This window comes from Podarcis liolepis, assembly GCF_965112155.1.
Source record: "Podarcis liolepis genome assembly, chromosome: 8".
Taxonomy (NCBI): domain Eukaryota; kingdom Metazoa; phylum Chordata; class Lepidosauria; order Squamata; family Lacertidae; genus Podarcis; species Podarcis liolepis.
The window spans coordinates 28,405,778-28,426,089 of NC_139560.1; the positions used below are offsets into that span (position 1 = coordinate 28,405,778).

General features: G+C 42.5%; 1 protein-coding gene across 1 annotated transcript in view; it reads right to left on the bottom strand.

Moving 5' to 3' along the window:
* Positions 1-20,312, bottom strand: part of CNBD1 (cyclic nucleotide binding domain containing 1) — a 127,220-nt gene that overhangs the window by 103,480 nt on the left and 3,428 nt on the right. Inside the window, exons 2-4 of the mRNA XM_083517348.1 lie at positions 18,378-18,441; positions 14,416-14,529; positions 7,958-8,116 (exon numbers count right to left, since the gene is read on the bottom strand). Of these exons, the coding sequence (XP_083373474.1) occupies positions 7,958-8,116; positions 14,416-14,529; positions 18,378-18,441 (337 nt within the window). The remainder of the gene's footprint in view (positions 1-7,957; positions 8,117-14,415; positions 14,530-18,377; positions 18,442-20,312) is intronic.

Consider the following 20,312-nt stretch of genomic DNA (forward strand, 5'->3'; position numbering starts at 1 on the left):
TTGTTTGGGAGAAGTGAGTCACTTTGCATCAGAATGTAAATGGAATGGAATTGCTCTCCCATCCCTATTTTGACACAGCTGCTGCCTAAAAGACCTCCTTGCTTTGCATGCAGAAGGTCCCAGATTCAACCCCTTGCATCTCTAAGGTATGGCTGGGAGAGCCAGTGTGGTGTAGTGGTTAAGAGCAATGGACTCGTAATCTGGTGAACCGGGTTCGCGTCTCCGCTCCTCCACATGCAGCTGCTGAGAGACCTTGGGCCAGTCACACTTCTTTGAAGTCTCTCAGCCCCACTCGCCTCACAGAGTGTTTGTTGTGGGGGAGGAAGGGAAAGGAGAATGTTAGCCGCTTTGAGACTCCTTAGGGTAGTGATAAAGCATGATATCAAATCCAAACTTTTCTCCTTGTCTGAAATCCTGGAGAGCTGCTGTCAGTCAGTGCAGCCAGTACTGTGCTAGATGGACTAATGGCCTGACTTGGTATAAGGCAGCTTCCTATGTTCCTCTGTTTCTATTTACTCCCTACTCCATCCCTTAAAATGGGAATAAAGGCAGTCTCCTGCATAGGACGTTGAGCCGGGGTGTGTGTGCAAAATTGAGAAGATCCATAATTGAGAAGATCAATTTGAGGGCACCAGATTTTGGCCTCGCTCAGGACTTTCATGTTACCAAAGATTATCAAAGTCCATCCCTTCCTCCTCTGACTCTGAGCTTAAGGTTGGAGCCATAACTGTAGGAAACTGGACTAATGTTGATGGGCACCTAGACTGTTTCCTCAGGACTCTTCTTATGCTCTCTTCACACACACACACAGGGCCCATAGAAGATTTTTTAATGTGAGAAAGTGATTATTTTAATGGCACTAATCTTCCTCTCCAGCTGGCTTCAAATGGCTGAACCCAGAGTTACAACTCTCACTTGCCCCACACTATGGAGAGAAAGATTTTCACAGCTTAATAACTTGGCCAATTAAATTTTAAACAATTCAAAAGGGTCTTGTTATCATTGCAGAATAATAGACTACAAAATGTTAGTGGTTAGTGTTGCAGGGATAAAATATGAAAGACTCTTTCTCATGCTGTTCTTAAACCTCTCTCCTTTGATTACGGAATAAATTCTAAAGGAATTAAAAAATAATGCTTCTCCTAACAAGCATCTTGTGGGTGGCATGTATTTTTTTTTTCATCCTGTAGATTAAAGACATACAATATAGTAATTATGGGTTCCTTTTGAAGTCAATTCTTTGCATACTAAAGGCTGGAACAAAAGTCACTGGAATGTCATGAAACAAAAAGCATTGTTTGTGTTTTTTCATGCAAGGACCACGTTCTTCAGCTGCCAGTTCTCTCTGAATTACAATGTGAGAAACAGGGCCTCCTTTTGGGGGGAGCAGAGCAAAGTTGTCCTGGGTTACAAACGCTTAGGGGAAAGGAAATGGCCCACCAGGAAACTAGTGTAGCAACTCCACCTCACCCAGCAATCCATGTCTGCTACCTTACCGCTGGAAATAATCACTTTTTAAAAAGCATTGTTTTGTTATTCAGAAGCTCTTGCCAACTGGAGACACAAAAGTTGCTTGCCAATTGGAGGCATGTTACTCTTGAGTTGCTTTTATTTTAATAGGAAAAGAATGATGTGGAAAGCCACTGATAGTAAGTAAAGCAAGCATGCATAAAATTACATTACTTCTGCTGCTTTCTGTCGCAACTCCCATTTCTACTATAAATTGGGTGGAAGCTGTCTTGGTTTGGCACTAGTATGTAAGATAGTTTGCATACTGGTGTTGCTCTAATACTGTACACACACACACACACACACACACACACACACACACACAGTCTCTGCTATTACAAAACTTAGTGTTTGTTCTATTCTGCAACCAGAAGTGTCAATGTAGGAAATGTTTTCCACTGTCTTCCCATTCATTTCAATGACCCAAAAAGAATCCAGATAAATGAGCTCAGCAGAGACCAAAACTATATGAGATGCTTCCAAAGTTCTCTCCAGGTATGCAGTGAAATCATTTACTTACTTTATTTCAAAGGTTTGTATATGCTTAATCGCAGTAGTCTCTAAAGTGCTGCACAGGAAACCCAATACAGTGAGACTGAAAATGAATTAAAACTATAATCTGGTTGCAATGCTTTAAAGAAGTCTTCAATAAGCACCAGAGGTTCTGCAGGGAGGTGGCCTACTGGACCTCAACTGTATGGCAACAAGATTGGGTCCAGAATTCCGAATGCATAGCTTCTTGTGGTTCCAATCTATGCATCTGAGCCATGGAAGACCACTAACAGTGACTTCCCCCAAAAAACTTCAGTGATTAAGCAGGGATATAAGTAGTGTTATTTTTCTAGACAAAGAAGTGCCAGAACTCTCCATGAACTCCTCCCTTGTTCTCTTATAATGGCAATGGTGCATACCTGAGAGGTGCCAGAACTGAGTTCCAGTGGGTTCTGGCTGAAAAAAGCCCCAGATAAACAGAATCAGGCAGTCCCTGAGGGCTGCACCCAAGTTGTTAAAGGTCTTATAAATAAATACAAGAACCTTGAAATCACAGAATGCTGTTCATGGTCCTGCACTATTCCTCTCAAGGCTATCAAATAATGCTGGAAGAATTCATTTTTTGGTGAACTCCAGTACAAACCTAAAAGGCCCAGAGACTACTGTATTTAAATATTTTGTTGGAAGCTGCCCAGAGAGGCTGGGGAAACCCAGCCAGATGGGTGGGGTATAAATAAATATATGGGTGGGGTATAAATATATTATTATTATTATTATTATTATTATTATTATTATTATTATTATTATTATTATTATTACTCCTGACTTGATGTGCCAATCAGAACACAGTTGTCCTTCAGAATATGCCCTTCGCTAAATTTTGTGATGTAGCTCTCTGCTCAAAAACATACCAAATGTACATAAAAATGTGTATTTGGGGATAAAATGTATCTAGAAATGCTAACTGTGAAAAAAAAATATAGTTAGAAATGCATGTTGTGAGAAAATGCACCCAGAATACTTGTGAATTCACACGAATTTTGTTTTTAAGCCCCCCTGCTGATTAAGGCATAAACTGGGAGAGAATTAACAGATGGGGGGGGGGGAGACAAAGGGCAGCACCTTCTCTTCAACTAATTCTGCGCAGGGGTTTCCCCCAATTATTTGGAGCAGATGGGGGGCATGGGGAGCATTTGGGGTGAGGGTGGGGAAGTCATTGGATACCACCCACAGACCATCGATTCCTTGGGCTATCTGCATTTTTCAAAACCCCCAATCCCAAAATCCTAAAACAAAAAGGATTCCTTGGTCCTTTAAATGCTATAACTCCAGCAAAAAAAATAAAATAAAATTGATCCAAGTTTAAGCTACAGCATTCTTATTTTTAAGGAAAAACTCCTTGAAGTCTTTTGTGTGTGCGTGTGTGAAAAAACTTTGCATCTACATGGCACAGAAACAGAATTATCTTCAGTTCCACCATATTCTCAGAGGGAAACCTGTTAATTGATGGGAGCAGGGAAGAAATCATGTTCCAGGCATCACTCTCTGGAGGGCCTGAAATTCTCTGGCAGATGGATGAGGCAAGGGAATTTGCAGCACAAGATGTGCTGAAAGCTCAAGCTGAATTTTCTTCACAGCTAGTTATGAGTTCATCTCTGTAGAGAAGATGGTAGGGGGAGGGGATTCAAATCGACTTCTGGATTTTTTTAAAAAAAAGCAATTCACTTGACCAAATCTGTTTCTTTCTTTTTTAAAGCACCTTCTGCCAGACTCCTGGGAACTGTAATATGTTAAGGGTGCTGAGAACTGTAGGTCTGTGGGGAGTAAACTACCTTTTCAAGGATTATTAAAGGGAGTGGACACATGCTTTTCAACATATGATGTGTACTCGGTCTCCGAGCCATTGGGTTGGATCCTGACTGTGGTGAACTCTACCCACAAGTTTCTCCACAAGAGGAAAGGAGAAGTAAATTTGGCCAATTCCTTTAGCCTCCTTTGCTCCCACAAGGGTTGCTTCAGAGGGTCAGAGAACCACCCCCCCCCACACACACACACAACAGTATGACTGCCGCAGGGAGAAGGTGGCACTCAGCTATATCAGGCATAGGCAAACTCGACCCTCCAGATGTTATGGGACTACAACTCCCATCATCCCTAGCTAACAGGACCAGTGGTCAGAGATGATGGGAGTTGTAGTCCCAAAACATCTGGAGGGCCAAGTTTGCCTATGCCTGAGCCATATTCACGTCTCCTCCAGTGGATCAAGGTTCCTTCCATAAATGGAAACACATGGAAAGGCAAGTCTGGTTCCAACCCAGAGTTTTAGATCTGTGGTTTTATGGTTCCACCGCACCTTGTGAGAATATAAATTCAGAATCTAAATTCAGGATATAATATAAATTCAGAATATAAATTCAGGAGCGCAGAAAATAAATTGTTTTCCTACTGAAAAATAGTATTTTAAAAAATGTGAGCAGGGAAATAGGGTAAGGAAGGGCAAGTAAAGAGAATGCCAATTTTAATTCCAATAGATATAATAGGCTAGGTATGTTATCAGTGGGGGGGGGGGGAATCCCCATTTAACTGAATTATAGGAATCTCAAACTGGCTTCCCTTTGACAGCTGTAGTACAGTTCTGAGATTAAGCAGAGTATGCATTCTGGCTTGTCATGTGCCTCTATAATCATAGCCACCATTCAGCAAGCCCCCCACCCCCAAACCCTCGATCTCAAACTCAGACCTAATAACTGTTAACACCTTATTTTGGCACCTAAACCTGATGCACAGCATGGAGACAACATATGTGCCCAAGTGCTGACAGACTGATGCAGCATTCCCCCACCGCTGGCACCAAGGCAGACAGACAAGCTGGCTGCAGCAGTGGTGGCAGCAACAGCAGCTGACATTACTGGAGGGCAGGTTAATTAACATTTGGAAATTAAACAGTACAACATGACTTGCAAGCATGAAAATAGAGATTGCTCCGTCATTTACAGTTGAGAGAGAATATTGAGAGAGAGAAACCTTCAAGAATCACAGGTAGTGATGTTCAGGGCCGTCTTACCCATAGGCGCTAGGGGTGCGTGGCACTCGGACGCCAGGCTCTCAGGGGCGCCAGCCTGAGAGTCTGGGGCCCGAGAATTGAGTCCAGGGAAGAGCCCACCCATCACTCAGAGTGCCGCAGTGGGCTCTTCTGCTGCGGGCAGCTCTGCGCCACGAGTTTGGGGGCAACCGAGCCAGTGAGATGCTGAGGTGGTCGGCCAGATCTGCCCCCCTGTGCACCTGGGGGTGGGGGGTGGGCAGATCTTTCCACCCCAGCGTCGCATATGCTAAAGACAGCCCTGGTGATGCTACAACATATACAGGACAGGACAAATGTTAGAATAAACACCTATAAAAGGAAATGACATCAGAGCTATGGCATGATATAGTACTATTCAGAATCAGATCTAAGGGCAAAGTTGATTATCTAGTCGGCATAGATGTGTGATCTAGTGGTGGAACCATCATGACTGTGTATTCACCATTATTCTTTACTTATATATTTCCACCCCACATTCAGACCCCAACATATCAAAAGGCAACTCACATAGCATAATAGAATGCAAGCAAACTGTTCAAACCACCCTACTACAACATTGAACTAAAATCATGAAAACTGCTCAGCTATAATGAGACAATGAATTCCACAAAAAAGCCAGCAAACAAGAGCACACAGATACTTCCTATTGGCAGTCATGCCATCCCATCAAAGGCTTTGCACAATAAAAAAAATGTCTCTCGGGGCTTGAGACCTGTGACTGAATCTCCTGCCACTTTTTAACAATGGAAAAGGAGCTGTGGCAGTGGTGAGATCTAACAGGACTTGGGAGATTTAACACCTGATGCCCCTGTGTCACTTTCCTGGTTAAAACCGCCCTCCAAACTGCTATTTGCCCTACAAGGAGGACAATGCTTGTATCTACAGGTTCCCCCCCCCCTTTGTAGGGCAAATAGCTTTCAGGGTGCTCTTTCCTTGGGACCATGATCTTGGGGGAAAGGGTAACTGTCCATCATCCAGTGTCACAATCCTGATCAGATGTCTCCACACACTTTGGCTGCTTAACTTCATTAAACAGTGGTGATCTAATTTTGGATCCTCTCCTGTGAGGGTTGCCCTGTCAGCCTTCTAAAAAGCCACAAGGGAGGTACATAGCTCTGCTTCACATCAACATTGCTCATGGGAATATGGCATACACACTGGGGTAACTGCTTTTCTCCTCAGACAGTATAAAAATATAGGATGCTTCATGAATTTGTGTGTCATCTTTGCACCAGGACCAAGTTAATCTCCTCACTATCGTTCCAATTTTAGTATATGTGTCACCCAAGCAAGTGCCTTGCGGCTGAGACTATAACTACGCATTTTTCAACATCTCTTGCTCAAGTCATAGGGCTGATTGGAAATAACAACATATTGCCCTCAATGTACATGGAACTTTAAAGTGACATAAATTAGCAAAGGTGACAAAGTAGAAATTTGTATAAAAGCACTTTGCCTCGGTAGATTAGAGTTAGCTACTAATACTTAAAATCTAGCCTAAAACAAAACACAGCTCTTTTGCTGGTATGATAATGCATTTGCTAGCTTTAGCACTTGAGATCCCTGCCTCAAAGTGCACAGCGCCATTTAAAGGCGAACCATCTAGAAGATGGCATGGGCTAAGCAATTCATTCAAAGCAATGTGATTAGGATGCATCCACAAGAAATAATAATAATAATAATAATAATAATAATAATAATAATAATAATAATAATAATAATAATTTATTATTTATACCCCGCCCATCTGGCTGGGCTTCCCCAGCCACTCTGGGCGGCTTCCAAAAGAATATTAAAATACTATAACACATCAAACATTAAAAGCTTCCCGAAACAGGGCTGCCTTCAGATGTCTTCTAAAAGCCTGGTAGTTGTTGTTCTCTTTGACATCTGGTGGGAGGGCGTTCCACAGGGAGGGCGCCACTACCGAGAAGGCCCTATGCCTGGTTCCCTGTAACTTGGCTTCTCGCAGTGAGGGAACCACCAGAAGGCCCTCGGTGCTGGACCTCAGTGTCCGGGTAGAACGATGGGGGTGGAGATGCTCCTTCAGATATACTGGACCAAGGCCGTTTAGGGCTTTAAAGGTCAGCACCAACACTTTGAATTGTGCTCGGAAACGTACTGGGAGCCAATGTAGGTCTTTCAAGACCAGTGTTATGCGGCCGCCCCCAGTCACCAGTCTAGCTGCTGCGTTCTGGATTAGTTGTAGTTTCCGGGTCACTTTCAAAGGTAGCCCCACGTAGAGCGCATTGCAGTAATCCAAGCGGGAGATAACCAGAGCATGCACCACTCTGACGAGGCAGTCCGCAGGCAGATAGGGTCTCAGCCTGCGTACCAGATGGAGCTGGTAAACAGCTGCCCTGGATACAGATTTGACCTGTGCCTCCATGGACAGCTGTGAGTCCAAAATGACTCCCAGGCTGCGCACCTGGTCCTTCAGGGGCACAGTTACCCCATTCAGGACCAGGGAATCCTCCACACCTGCCCGCCTCCTGTCCCCCAAAAACAGTACTTCTGTCTTGTCAGGATTCAACCTCAATCTGTTAGCCGCCATCCAACCTCCAACCGCCTCCAGGCACTCACACAGGACCTTCACTATCTTCACTGGTTCTGATTTGAAAGAGAGGTAGAGCTGGAATATACCCCTACAACAGGGTTGGCCCTCCAGATGTTTCTGGACTACAACTGACCACTGGCAATCTGGCCAGGGCTGATGGGAATTGGAGTCCAACAACATCTGGTGGGCCACAGTTTCCCTATCCCTGCCATATAAGTTTCATTGCTAACTTTCCAGGCCAGTTCATGATGTATATTTGAAAGACCTTAGAACTGAGCTGGAAAGGGCAGAAGGCCAAGAATGAATTTAATACTTACATCTTCCTGAGTATCTTTATTAGGATGTTCAACTTCTCTACGAATTCTGGAGAACCAGAACGTATCTTCCGGCATTTTTTAATCAAACTTAAATAGATGGATATGTTGTGAGAACCTTTGCTAGGTACAGTGCCTTTGCCAAGCTCACAGGAATGTAACCTAGGGACAAAAAGGAGAAACAGAATGTTAGATTTAGAGCAAACTCATCATTTAACTTCTAGGAAAATAGGGCAGGATCTATTAGGTTAATAGGTTCACATGCTTATACCACAGCATTTGTGAGGAACCAAGGGTTGCCACAGAGATGTTACTAATCATTCAAAGCAAAATTGGGAGTTCCTCCTCAGGCAAAACTTCTGAGGGATTCTGAGGCAAGCCAGAAGAGTTTAAGTAAGAGACACAAAACTTTTCCAGGCATTCTGCACAGCACTCCATTATCACTGGGTTTTGCCCAAAGCAAAATCTGAAGCAAATGTTGTGTTTCTTTCTTATGCAAATCATCTGAAGAATTTTGAGGGAAGCCAAAATAATGTTGGCATGGCTAGCAACCTTTTTCCAGGGGCATTTCACACATTCCAACTCCCCACAGGCTGGTGGAACACCAACAGGAACTTGGCCTTTTGGAGGATGAACCATATCTCTGTGGTGGAGTGTGTGTTTTGTGTGCACAAGGTCCTAAATTCATTCCCTGTCATTTCCAATTAAAAGAAGAAGAAAATGAATTCAGGTAGCAAAGCTGAGAAACCCTGCCCTTTTGGAGATCTGCTGCTAGTCTGACTCCATCTGCACTATACGTTTAAAGCAGTATCACACTACTTCAAACTGTCGTGCCATCCCTCAGCAGATCCTGGGAACTGTCATTTGTTAAGGTTGCTAAGAGTTGTCAGGTGATCACCCATTCCCCTCACAATGCTACAAAAATCAGAGTAGTTTAATAATCACTCACTTTCTAGGGAACTCTGACAATTATAGTTCTGTAAAGGGAACAGGGTTCTCATAACAACTCTCAGCACCCTTAGCAAATTATAGTTCCCAGAATTCAAGTGCCATGATATTGCTTTGAATGTAAAAGTAGATGGCACCTCAGAGCAGACAACAGGGCTAGATGGACCAGCAGTCTAACTCAATATAAGGCAGGCTTATAGGTTTATATCTCTAAGAATTTTCTATAATTCATCTAACAGTAGTCCAATATCTCTTCCTTTGGTCCAGCATAAACATTTACGTATTTCACAAAATTCAAGTGTAGGTTTCCTTCGTATCTGCTATGCTATTGCAGTAGACTTTTGAGTTAGCAGATTACTCTTGCTACTATTGCAGCACTGATAAATTTATCAGATGGTTTTTTAAAAAAAGAAAGCATTTGAATACAATATCACATAGACAACCAAATAGCAAATTCAAGTAAAAAGGACATGTTGGAACAGCATTAATTATAATTGCGTGTCGAGGTCCCCAATCCACCCCCAAAATAACTCACAACGGACACGTAATTTTTGTTTAAGATTTTTGGCATGATTTTGGCCACAACTTTATTAAAATACAAACCGTGAGTGGTTGTTTAGGCATTGGTTAAGACTATCTGTCCCCCCGCCTGGGGACAGAACTGACTTCCGGGCACCACTGAAAGACAGTGCGGGGGAAAGCAAGTCGGGGGAAAATGGAGCTGAGTCACAGACCCTCAATTCTCACCCGCCTGCTCCCCGAAGGCTTGCCGGCCCTAGTCCCATTCCAGGGACTGGACGAAAAGATGGCAAGCCCCAGGATTCCTTTAACAGAATTCCCTTTCCGCAGCAACCATGGAGGGGCAGGCCCAGCCTATCCTAACCCCTCCTCCACCAGATTTATAACCAATGCCTAACCACAACCTTACAAGTTGTGATGATTTGCTACGCAGTAGGCAAAAACCACCCAGCCGGCCAATTTGCCAGATGGAAAAATTCCTACCAGGCCCCTGCTCAAAGGCAGACGACCCCATGACAGGCATAGCAAGGTCAATGCAACAACCCCTTACTCTAGGGTGGATGGGCGGGTGATTCGTTGCACACAGCAAAAGAGAAAGCACAAGGCTGTGTGCAGAGTATTTAAACCTTTTACCCCTCCCACCAAAATTGCAACATAACTTTTGCCCCAGCAACTCAGCAATCCAATCACTGCCCCCTGGCCATTTTGGAGAACTTACCCAGCAACAAAGGGGGTGGCTCAGTAGACCCCACCGCAACACGTGCTCTCCCTGAAGGAGAACACGCTTTATACACCAGTTGAAAGTGAGCTTCTCTTTTGCTTTGGTCTTTTAGTATGGATTAAAATGGCATCAGCCTATAAAATCACAGAACACAAGTCCCAGCTTGTGAGCCTTGCAGTTATCTACCTCACCTTCCCAGGTCTTGATGATGGGAAGAGTAGCCCAGGTTTAATCAAACTTGCTGGAGGACCTTGGGCCAATCAGCAGCTCTCAGCCTAACCTACCTCACAGAGCTGATAAGGATAATAGTGAGAGGGAAAAGACATGTGTGCCAACTCAAAGGTATCTCAAGCATTGTAGATTTTTGAGGCGGTATTTACGGAGTCTTTGTGTGTGTCATAGGAAGTACTAAGAGGCACACTGGTGCCCATGTGCACCATACTGGCAACTGCTGTATGTAGGTCAACATAACCAAGGTTTCATTTGACTGAATCTGAAGAGGAGCACTAACTACAGAGGCAAACCTTTGGGGTCAGCACTGTATTTCTCTCCCCTTCCCATCATTCTGCTTTGATAGAAACCATGCTGCTCAACTTGGTACCAAACTAAACTCCTGCATTCCAGGATGGGCAGAATACTACATTAGGGCACTGTTTCTTCACTGTAAAGTTCTGCAAAAGGGTAGCACTGGTGATGCGATAACATTTTGTTTATTAAGATGACTCTTCTCAGATGGTCTGCTGCAGTTTGCCTTCAGTGCATGTAGTCTCATTTCTCTCCTCCCCCAAAAAATATATATAGAAAAACACAATTCCAGCAAAATAAAATTTTAAAAATCCACAGCCTGGAGAAGAGGAGGTTAAGGGGTGATATGATAGCCATGTTCAAATATATAAAAGGATGTCACATAGAGGAGGGAGAAAGGTTGTTTTCTGCTGCTCCAGAGAAGCGGACACGGAGCAATGGATCCCAACTACAAGAAAGAAGATTCCACCTAAACATTAGGAAGAACTTCCTGACAGTAAGAGCTGTTCGACAGTGGAATTTGCTGCCAAGGAGTGTGGTGGAGTCTCCTTCTTTGGAGGTCTTTAAGCAGAGGCTTGACAACCATATGTCAGGAGTGCTCTGATGGTGTTTCCTGCTTGGCAGGGGGTTGGACTCAATGGCCCTTGTGGTCTCTTCCAACTCTATGATTCTATGATTCTATGATTCTATGAGAACATTACTGCAACAGTGAATCAGGCAATAAATTCAATCTTGTATGCATCTGCCTTGTTCCCTTACAGCATATTGCTTTACAGTTAATGTGTATAATCTTATTAGCTGATTGCATTGGTCCTTAGCTCACTTGTAAGCAAAATTACTCTGAGTGCATAGTGGTACTTAAAAGTAATTCAAAGTATCTATTAAAATAAGAATTTTGGTGCATCAGCAAGGAAGAAAGTCTAAGCTGCTAAAATATTTCGCCCATTTAAAGATTGGGCAATTTGCTGATCTGTAAAACTTACTTTTCTGTTAAAAAATAAGGAGAAGAAAATTTTAAGTGCCGTAATTTACTGAATGCTTTCCTGAAAGCAAAGAGATTGACTTTCTGTCCACTGTAACCTAGAAATCCTATCTCTGTAAACACTGGGCTAGATTAAACTTTAAATGATAAATTCCCAGGAAACAAAGGTCATATTGTTGTGTAATCATCTTCTTCCAAAGCATTCCTGTTTGCTAAATAACATTGACCAATGTGAGTGGTGGCAAATATATAACCCTCCTTGATTTTTCCCCCAAGGACCTGAAAGTAAAAATGAAATTTACAATGGCATCACCAGATTTATCATACCTACCTCTTTTGGGAGGCATTTTACCACTATTAGAGCTGAACTGCAACCTAACCACTGTTGCACCTGAGCTCTTTCTTTGCAGTTTGCTGTCCTCCTGGCATATTTCATCTTGTGTTATAAGACTGCCAACTGTAAAATTACCTAGACAAATAGAGCTTCTATAGCATAGGGCATGTATAGATCGTCATGTGTGAGGAATGTGCACACATAGGGATGGGTGCTTTCCCCCTGCAATTGCATGCAGCAGACACTTATTTTATTTTTATTATTATTATTAATGACCCATCACAGCTGGGCTCTGAGTCTATAAGGAAGTGAAAGATAACTTCCTGAGATCAGCACCTAGTTTTGACAAAGTTCTGCTGCCAGATGAGCCAGACAATTGCCAAGTAAAAGAGAGAAGTCAGCAATCCTCATATTATCAAGGCTTAGTGATTAAATGGAACTAGCAGTATGCAGCCAAAGCTAGAGTTCCACCTCTTCACACACCAAAATTATGTAAAATACATCTTCCACATCCTGCTTCCCATTCTTCCTCTTTCCTTCTGAATCTTTCCGGCTCACAAGCTTCCCATCCATTAACATCACAAAGGACATGTGTGAATGATCATTTCCCCAAGCCCTACCAGCTTTTCACTCTGCTTATAACATGGATTGCCACCAGTCAATGTAGAGCAGGCACCCCCAACCTTTGGCCCTCCAGATGTTTTGGACTACAGTTCCCATCATCCCTGACCAATGGTCCTGTTAGCTAGGGATCATGGGAGCTGTTGGCCAAAACATCTGGAGGGTTGCAGGTTTGGGATGCCTGATGTAGAGAATATAAGCAGGATAGAGATAAGTATGGGAGGACATGGGAGTCAGATTTACTTGACAATGTAACTACACAGAGTAGACTAAAGTCAGGAAGGACCATGGCAGAGTGGTGGAGCACAATTTCTGCAAGCAAAGGGGCCAAACTTTACTCCCTGGCATAATCAGTTAGATCTATCATGAAGTTAGATCAGAGATAGCCAAATGTGTTAATCCCTAAATGTTATGGTTCCATTTAGCTCCAACCAGCATGCCTAATGGTCAGGGATGGTGGAAGATTTAGCCCAACAGCAGCTGGAGGGGCACAGGTTCCAGTAGGCAGTTGCTGGATGCATAGGATAAGCTGTTGGTGGGTTAAATGGGGCAAAAGAAAGAGGAGCCCAAAAGTGATGAGAAGAAAGGGGAAGAAAGCAGCGTCTCAATGAGCAGATTAGCTCTCGGCAATCCTGGAAATGCTTCACTGTGATGTGCAGTTGTATAATTCATGTCTAATGCTTCAATATCACACAACTATTTAATGAAATGTAATAACACGAATTAACTCCCCAAAGTAAAGAAGCCCAAAACTTGAGCAATTTCTGCTCTCAGTTTCTGGTCCACATTTTCTGTGTCCTTCATTCCCAGCTGCAGCATCTCCAACACCACACCACACTGCAAGAAGTCTCATAGGAACTCTTCTGGGTTCTCCTGAGATTGCTCAGTTGCTTCACTTGAGAAGGAATGTCTAAATTCTCATCACATTTTCACTTCAGGCCAGATACAGCAATAGCTTCAATAATTACATGATTTAAACATGTTTGGGTCCCCTCAAAATTCCTCAGGTGGTTTGTTTTCCTCAGATGTTCTCCCCAAGCTTACATGGAATGTTGCTTTACATTAAATTTAGAAGCACAGGAATCTGCTTTATACTGAGTCAGACCATTGGCCTATTTGGCTCTGTACTGCTGACATCTACTAGAAATGGCTCTCCAGGGTTTCAGGCAGGCTGCACTCCCAGCAGTACCTAGAGATGCCTGGGATTGAATCTGGAACCTGTTGCTTGTGGAGCAGATGTTCTGCATTGGGCAATGCCCCTCCCCCCCAATCCCCCATAGAAAGTTAGTTGGAAAAGGTGACACTCTCTAAACCCTGTATAAGCTTCTAGAAGTGGCATGAACATCTACTCCTTCTAAATTGCATATTGTCTTCAGCTTTTTGTTTTCTCCTACACTCAGTTGCACTGCAGGAGAATCTAAAAGCCAGCAATACGGAATATTTCATTAATTTGGATAACAAAAAGTACATATGGCTATAGAACAACCACTATCCATGGATTGAATTTTAGCCAGCGATGAAGAAAAACATTTGCCACCATTATCCTTTTCAGAAAATTGCAGCGCACTTAGACTATGAACAGGGTGCATGCCAACAATCACTTTCTGAAAGGCAGGACAAATGCATTTTGAAGCAACAAACAGATGTTTCTGCTCAAGCAGAAAATGAATTTACCACTAGCTACTAATCTTTGTGTTCCACAGCTAGTCTGTGGCATGTGGTGGCGATGACTGACCTCATATCCTCGTCGGCTTACCTAGCCTTCACTTTTTTTTCACATGAAATACAGAATTGCTTAAAATATGAATTACCCTTTTGTTCTTTTTTCAGGAATCCCTGGCAATATGGCCTTTTCTTTAATGAATATTTTGGGATAAGTTTCCAAGAACTTTCGATGAGCATCTTCAGTGGTATAAGGATTATCCCTAAAGAGAAATAGGGAAACAGTGGTTATTTTGTTCAGTAGTAAAGTTCTAGGCAATGCTGTTACTTGTACTTCATCTGGTATAAGGTTCAGCTGACGTGATCCAACATCCTGCTTACTACCTGAAGGTGGTGTAAGGTTGTGCTAGTCATTGAGTCAACCGCCATCCACACCAATGACAAGCAAATACAGCAGTGCCTAAAATCACAATCCTATGCTTGCCTGCTCAGAAGTAAGCCACACTGAGTTCCGTGGGCTTCATGAGAGTGTCTGAGCCACTGTCATGGTTTGCTGCTTTGACTAAAAATGCTGCCTAAACTTTAGGGGGCAGCAGGTGGGAAATGGCAGGACCAGCTAGTGAAGGCAGGTAGTACAAGGAGATTTCCACTCCCCATGCTTGCCACCTGAAGCAATTGCCTCCATTTGCCTCATGAAAGGGCCAGCCATCTATATGAAGCTTCATATAATAGTGTAATAATGACTAGTACTTGAAAGGCAGTTCTTCAGATGTCATGCTACAATCTCTTTTGGACCCGTGTGCTATGGACTGTACATTTGTTTTCAGTTGTCTGCTTGTTTTGCTCTTATGATTCCTGCAACCAAATGTATAGGTGCATATGTTCCAAGTTCTAAAGGGTTCTTGGCTTGTTTTTCTTTGATATGACAAGTTCTCCATAAACTGTTCTTAATATGGATGGAGGGGGTTGAATTACAGCATGCTGTTCTGAATGTAGATTCCATTTTTCCACTCCAGTGTATCGGTCTTCAAGCAAATTACATTGCACTGTGTTTCACATGTGTTCAGCTTCCTTGAGAATGAGTGTGGCTTCTATGAAAAATAAAATTGCCTTGAACATGCACACCAGCTTTCATTCCGGTGTCACAGTCTTCAAAGGGACACATCACACTGCATTGTGTTTTCCACCTTTTTTGTCAGCCTTGAAAATGGATGTGTAAGTTGAGCTGAGGTTCATGCTTAAAATAAAGCATGTTGTTTTGAGCATAAGCAGCGAGTCTCATTCAGCTGTCTTGTGGTCTTCAGTCTCTCACATTGCACTTTCAATTTTTCCTCCTGCCTCACTTTGAAAATGGGCATGAGTCTCAACCTGGTATTGAGTGTGCAAGAAATCTGACATTTGAATTTGTACCCTGAATGCCACATTTCATTCCAATATCTTGTATTTAAATGGAGTTATTAAACTATTCTGTTGTGCATACTGCTTATTGGTTTGCAATCCAATTGCAACAGCATCACAACAGGCTAGTTAAATGAAAGGCCTTGCTTCGCTCAACCGAGAATAACTAAGATTAGATACAGCCTAAAAACTATCAACATAAAACCAGGGCAATACCCCTGTCAAATTAGATACATCTTAAAGATCACAAACATAAAACAATTTATACCAAGCAATACCACTGTCAAAATAAAAACAATGAAGCATTTAAACGAGAAGCTGTATTAAATAAAACAAAAAACAGAGTGATGGAAGCATATTAGCTAAAAGAATTATGACTAGTCATTTCCCCAATCTAGTGGTTCTAAATTTAACAACAGCTGGGGCAATGTTCAGAGCCTTTTTGGTTAGCTCAGAAATTAGTAGAGCAAAACTTTATGAGTGTGTGAATTCATTTAGCAACACTTGGAGGGCTCTGCCCCCCTGCTTCTCCATTCGTCAACCTGCTCAACGTTGAGACCCCATACAAAGATTGGGCCATATTCTCCTGCAAATCACTCCTCCACTTTGGAACAAGTGATTAGTCAGTTTGAGTACTTTTTTATACTCATAAACTGAGGGGGTTAAAGTAGATTACACCGATCTACTTAGGTAAAGTAGGTACACCGATTAACCTTTCCCAATGCTTCGTGTGGGTAGAGTGCAATCCTATGTTAGCAATTTTGACTAATTTTGCCTCTGCCCTTCCAGCAACTGGAATGCCACACACAGAGAGAGAATATTCCCATGATAAAGTGCCCCTCAGTTTCAGTAATATTCGCCATCCCTGGTCTAATTTATATATATGATCTGGGTTTGGTGTTACATGTCTCTTACCATACAAAACAGAAAGAGAATGTTGTTATGTTTCAGAAACATGCCAGACGTGAGAAATTGAAGCAAGAGTTCTGGCTTTACATTTTTCGTTCATTTCGTTTTGTTTGTACAGTTTCTCGGATTAATAAAAGTTGGCAATATCTTCTATCACCTTTAAATGTTTTAGCTTTCTCTTAGAGGCTGAGAAAAATGTAAATCTCTGCCTTCCATATTAGAAAAGGCAGCAGGTGCAGTCTGAAATGCGTCTAACTAATGTCACCATCATCTAAATATACCCCAAGTGAATTTTCCTCTTTAATTATGTTCTATCTTGAAGAAAATTGCCCTTAATTATGCAGAAATGCAGTTCTGAAATGTCCTGAATTCAAAGGTTATGCCATCAATAAATTATTCAGGCTCACATCCTTCAGCCCATCTACCTCACTGTGATTTTTAAGTCAGTTTTTAAATTCAAACTCCATAGACAGACATTTGCACAACAGGTAATTCCTTGTAGCTCTGTTGAGGCAATGATTTATCAAAGGGTCATGTCAACTCAGAAATCAAGTTTTTTACTAACATGATTACAGAGGGGACGTATTTGTGAAAGCATCTCATCATAGTTACAGCTGACTTAAACACTCAACACATGTTGACGCTGCTGCTTGGCCAGAAAACAGACTAAGACCAAACTAGAGAAGACATTGAGAGTTCTTTATTTATTTATTTTTAACAAACAGCAGCCATAGAGAACTCCAAACTGGATTGAGATCACAGCAGTGGAGGAAGGTGCCATTTCCCGAGTGAATATTGTTTTTGAATATTCCATTCTCGCCATTTTGTAAATTTAAAATGGATGCATGCTGTGTATGTAACAGAGCCACAATTCCCAGAGTCCTCTGGGAAGAGGGATGGATTGTTAAATCACTGGGGGTGGGGATTGTAGCTCTGTGAGGGGCTACAATTCTTAACACCCTTAATAATTGACATTTCCCAGGATTCTTTAAGGGAAGCCATAACTGTTTAAAATGGTATGAAACTACTTTGACTGTATAGTGCAGATGAGGCCTAAGACCTCATAGACAGGGGCGAAGGAAGGTGTTGTGACACCCAGGGCAGGCGTCGCTACGTAGGGCACATGTGTGGCGGTTTGCCGCCGGCACCGCTCCAGCGCCGTAAGGACGGTGCCAGGATCCCTCCATTGCCACTACAGCTGCAAACGGAGGGTCCTCTGTTCGTGGCTGCAGCCGCAAGCAGAGGATCCCGGCACCGTCCGTATGGTGCTGGAGCAGCGCCAGCAGCAAACTGCTACGTACAGTGCATGCGTGTGACGCCACACATGCGCTGTACTTAGTGGTTTGCCGCCGACGCCGGGATCGTCTGCTTACAGCTGAAGCTGCAAATGGAGGATCCTCCATATGCGGCTGTGGCGGCGCGATGGCTGCTCATGCCGCCACGAGCCCCCGCGGGGTGACTTCTTGTCACCCCCACAGACATGGAACCCAAGGCGCACCACGCGTCCCCCCACCGTTGCGACGCCACTGTTCATAGATACAGAGAAGACCCTAGCATCTGCCTGGCCACAGTACATAGCTTCAAGATTGTGCTCAGTATGATGGGGAAATCACCCAAGTAAAAAGAAAAAGCTATATTAATTCATGTATATCTGAATGTAGTTATAAATACACAATTATCTCTCTCCCACCCCATTTTAACAGTTCTGTTTTTATACAGACCTTCCCTATCAAACTATTTTTTTTTTGCTTTCATAATAAGAGCTTCAGTTAACATCCTCCTCAAAACTCACCGGATAACTTACCATCTCTGAAGACCCTTGATGTTCAATAACGCGTCCAACTGGTCATAGTTCACTTTCTTAAGACCTACGACATTGTTACAAATATTTATTTTGAAAAATGTATACATAGCTTAACATTTATAAAATGCAGAATAATGTACAAAAGATGTACAATGTGCAAAAGAATGTACAAAACACTGGAGGCATGATAGCATGCTTGAGTAGACCTAGGGCAGCAGGGCAGTATAGGGTAGCATTAACTGCTTGGTCCTCCAACAGACAGGAATGGCCAATGAGTTTAAGAAGAACAGACAAGGAGTTCCTTCTGCTGTTCCCCAGGATTTATGACCTGAGGCAGTCACCTCACTTTGCCTAATGGTAGGGCCAGCCCTGAGTCTAGCATCTGGCTAACAGACTGTGTTCCCTATACTGGATTAAAAATTGTAGCCAAATCCATTTGACTTTGCTTTGTCCCATTCTCCACCATAGTCTTTCCTTTTGCAATACAGCAATAACATTACTGACCTATTTTGCAGATCTTGTTAGAGATGTGAAATGCCTTCAGCACTCTAAATCTCCATATAAATACTAAATCTTATTGTTCGAAAATATCATCTCATTGCATCAGCATGTGAAATGCTGGCCAGTGAAATTCACAATATTATACACACATGTAGATATGGACGTGTAATCTGGGAGCTCTGTACTTCTGCGCCGTGAATGTTTTCATTGTTGACAAAATGTGCCATTTGCAAACAGAGGCTTTAGCACACAGATGAACAAAAAAGTCTTTTGGAACCAATGCAGCCTGTCCTTCAGTATTACACTCAATTTGCAAAGAACCATTTGGAATCCTCCGCACTGTGAACAGAGCAACATTATTCTGTGCTAAGGGACTTGAGGACTAACGACAGAATGCTTCTGAGACCAGAACTGGGAGGAGAGGGAAATGTAAAAATGTTCAAAGAAAAGTTTTGGAAAGCCTGGAAGAATAAATGGGCACAGATGCTTAATTGCCTCAGGTGCTCTGGGCATGCAGCGTGCATCTAATGAAGCAAGGCAAGCGTAGCCTTTGAATTTTTGCAACATGTTTGGCAGCCCCAAATCATTGCTGAAAATAACTGGATCACTATAAATGACACAGAATAATTGCCAGAGATGTGTGTCATTCAAGGTGTACCCAATTGAAAACAAGCATTTTCATCGGGTGAAAGAAGTACAAAAGAAGCATAACCATACCTTTAAGAGTCCTTGTTCAATAGCATCTACAATTTCAGAGTTACTGCTTTTTCTACTGACGTTGAAACCAACGTTTCCTGTTCACATTCAGAATTCCTTGCCAGGCACGAATTAAATTCATTTTAATTCCAGTAAATTAGTTTTATTTCCTAATCCTTCTTAGCAGCTCCATGTGACAGATGGAAGGCTATCAGCATCTGAGCTGAGATTTTTTTAAAATGTTTTCATAGAGCTTTCTGAATAAAAGTGAATTTGATAATTGTTCAGTTCATGCTTGACAAAGAAAAAATGTGGTTCTTCTCTGAGCCTACTGGGTCTACTTAAGAATATAAAAAGAAGAGCAGTTCTCCTGATGTTTGCCAACAGGCACAATTAAGGCTCAATCCTGAGTGGTCCTGAGAGCATATAAAAATATATGAGTCCCTTTGCACACTGTGACTTTCTCTCTCTCCAAAATTAGGTATACATTTTAAATTTACAAAAATGGGAAAAATGGAAATGGAACTCAGAGAAGGAGCGTGGAGAAGTTAGGGGTGAAATCTAAGAAAAAAGGAATCAAGAACCAGTAGATAGCTTGGATACAACACAAGAAACGATGCAGAAAGGTAACAAGAATCTCAGAAACCAGATAGTGACAGACATTGCCACTCAAATGGACAAAGCAATTTCAGAGATCAAAGTAAGAATAGATAGAGTGGAAGCTAAGATGGACCAAAT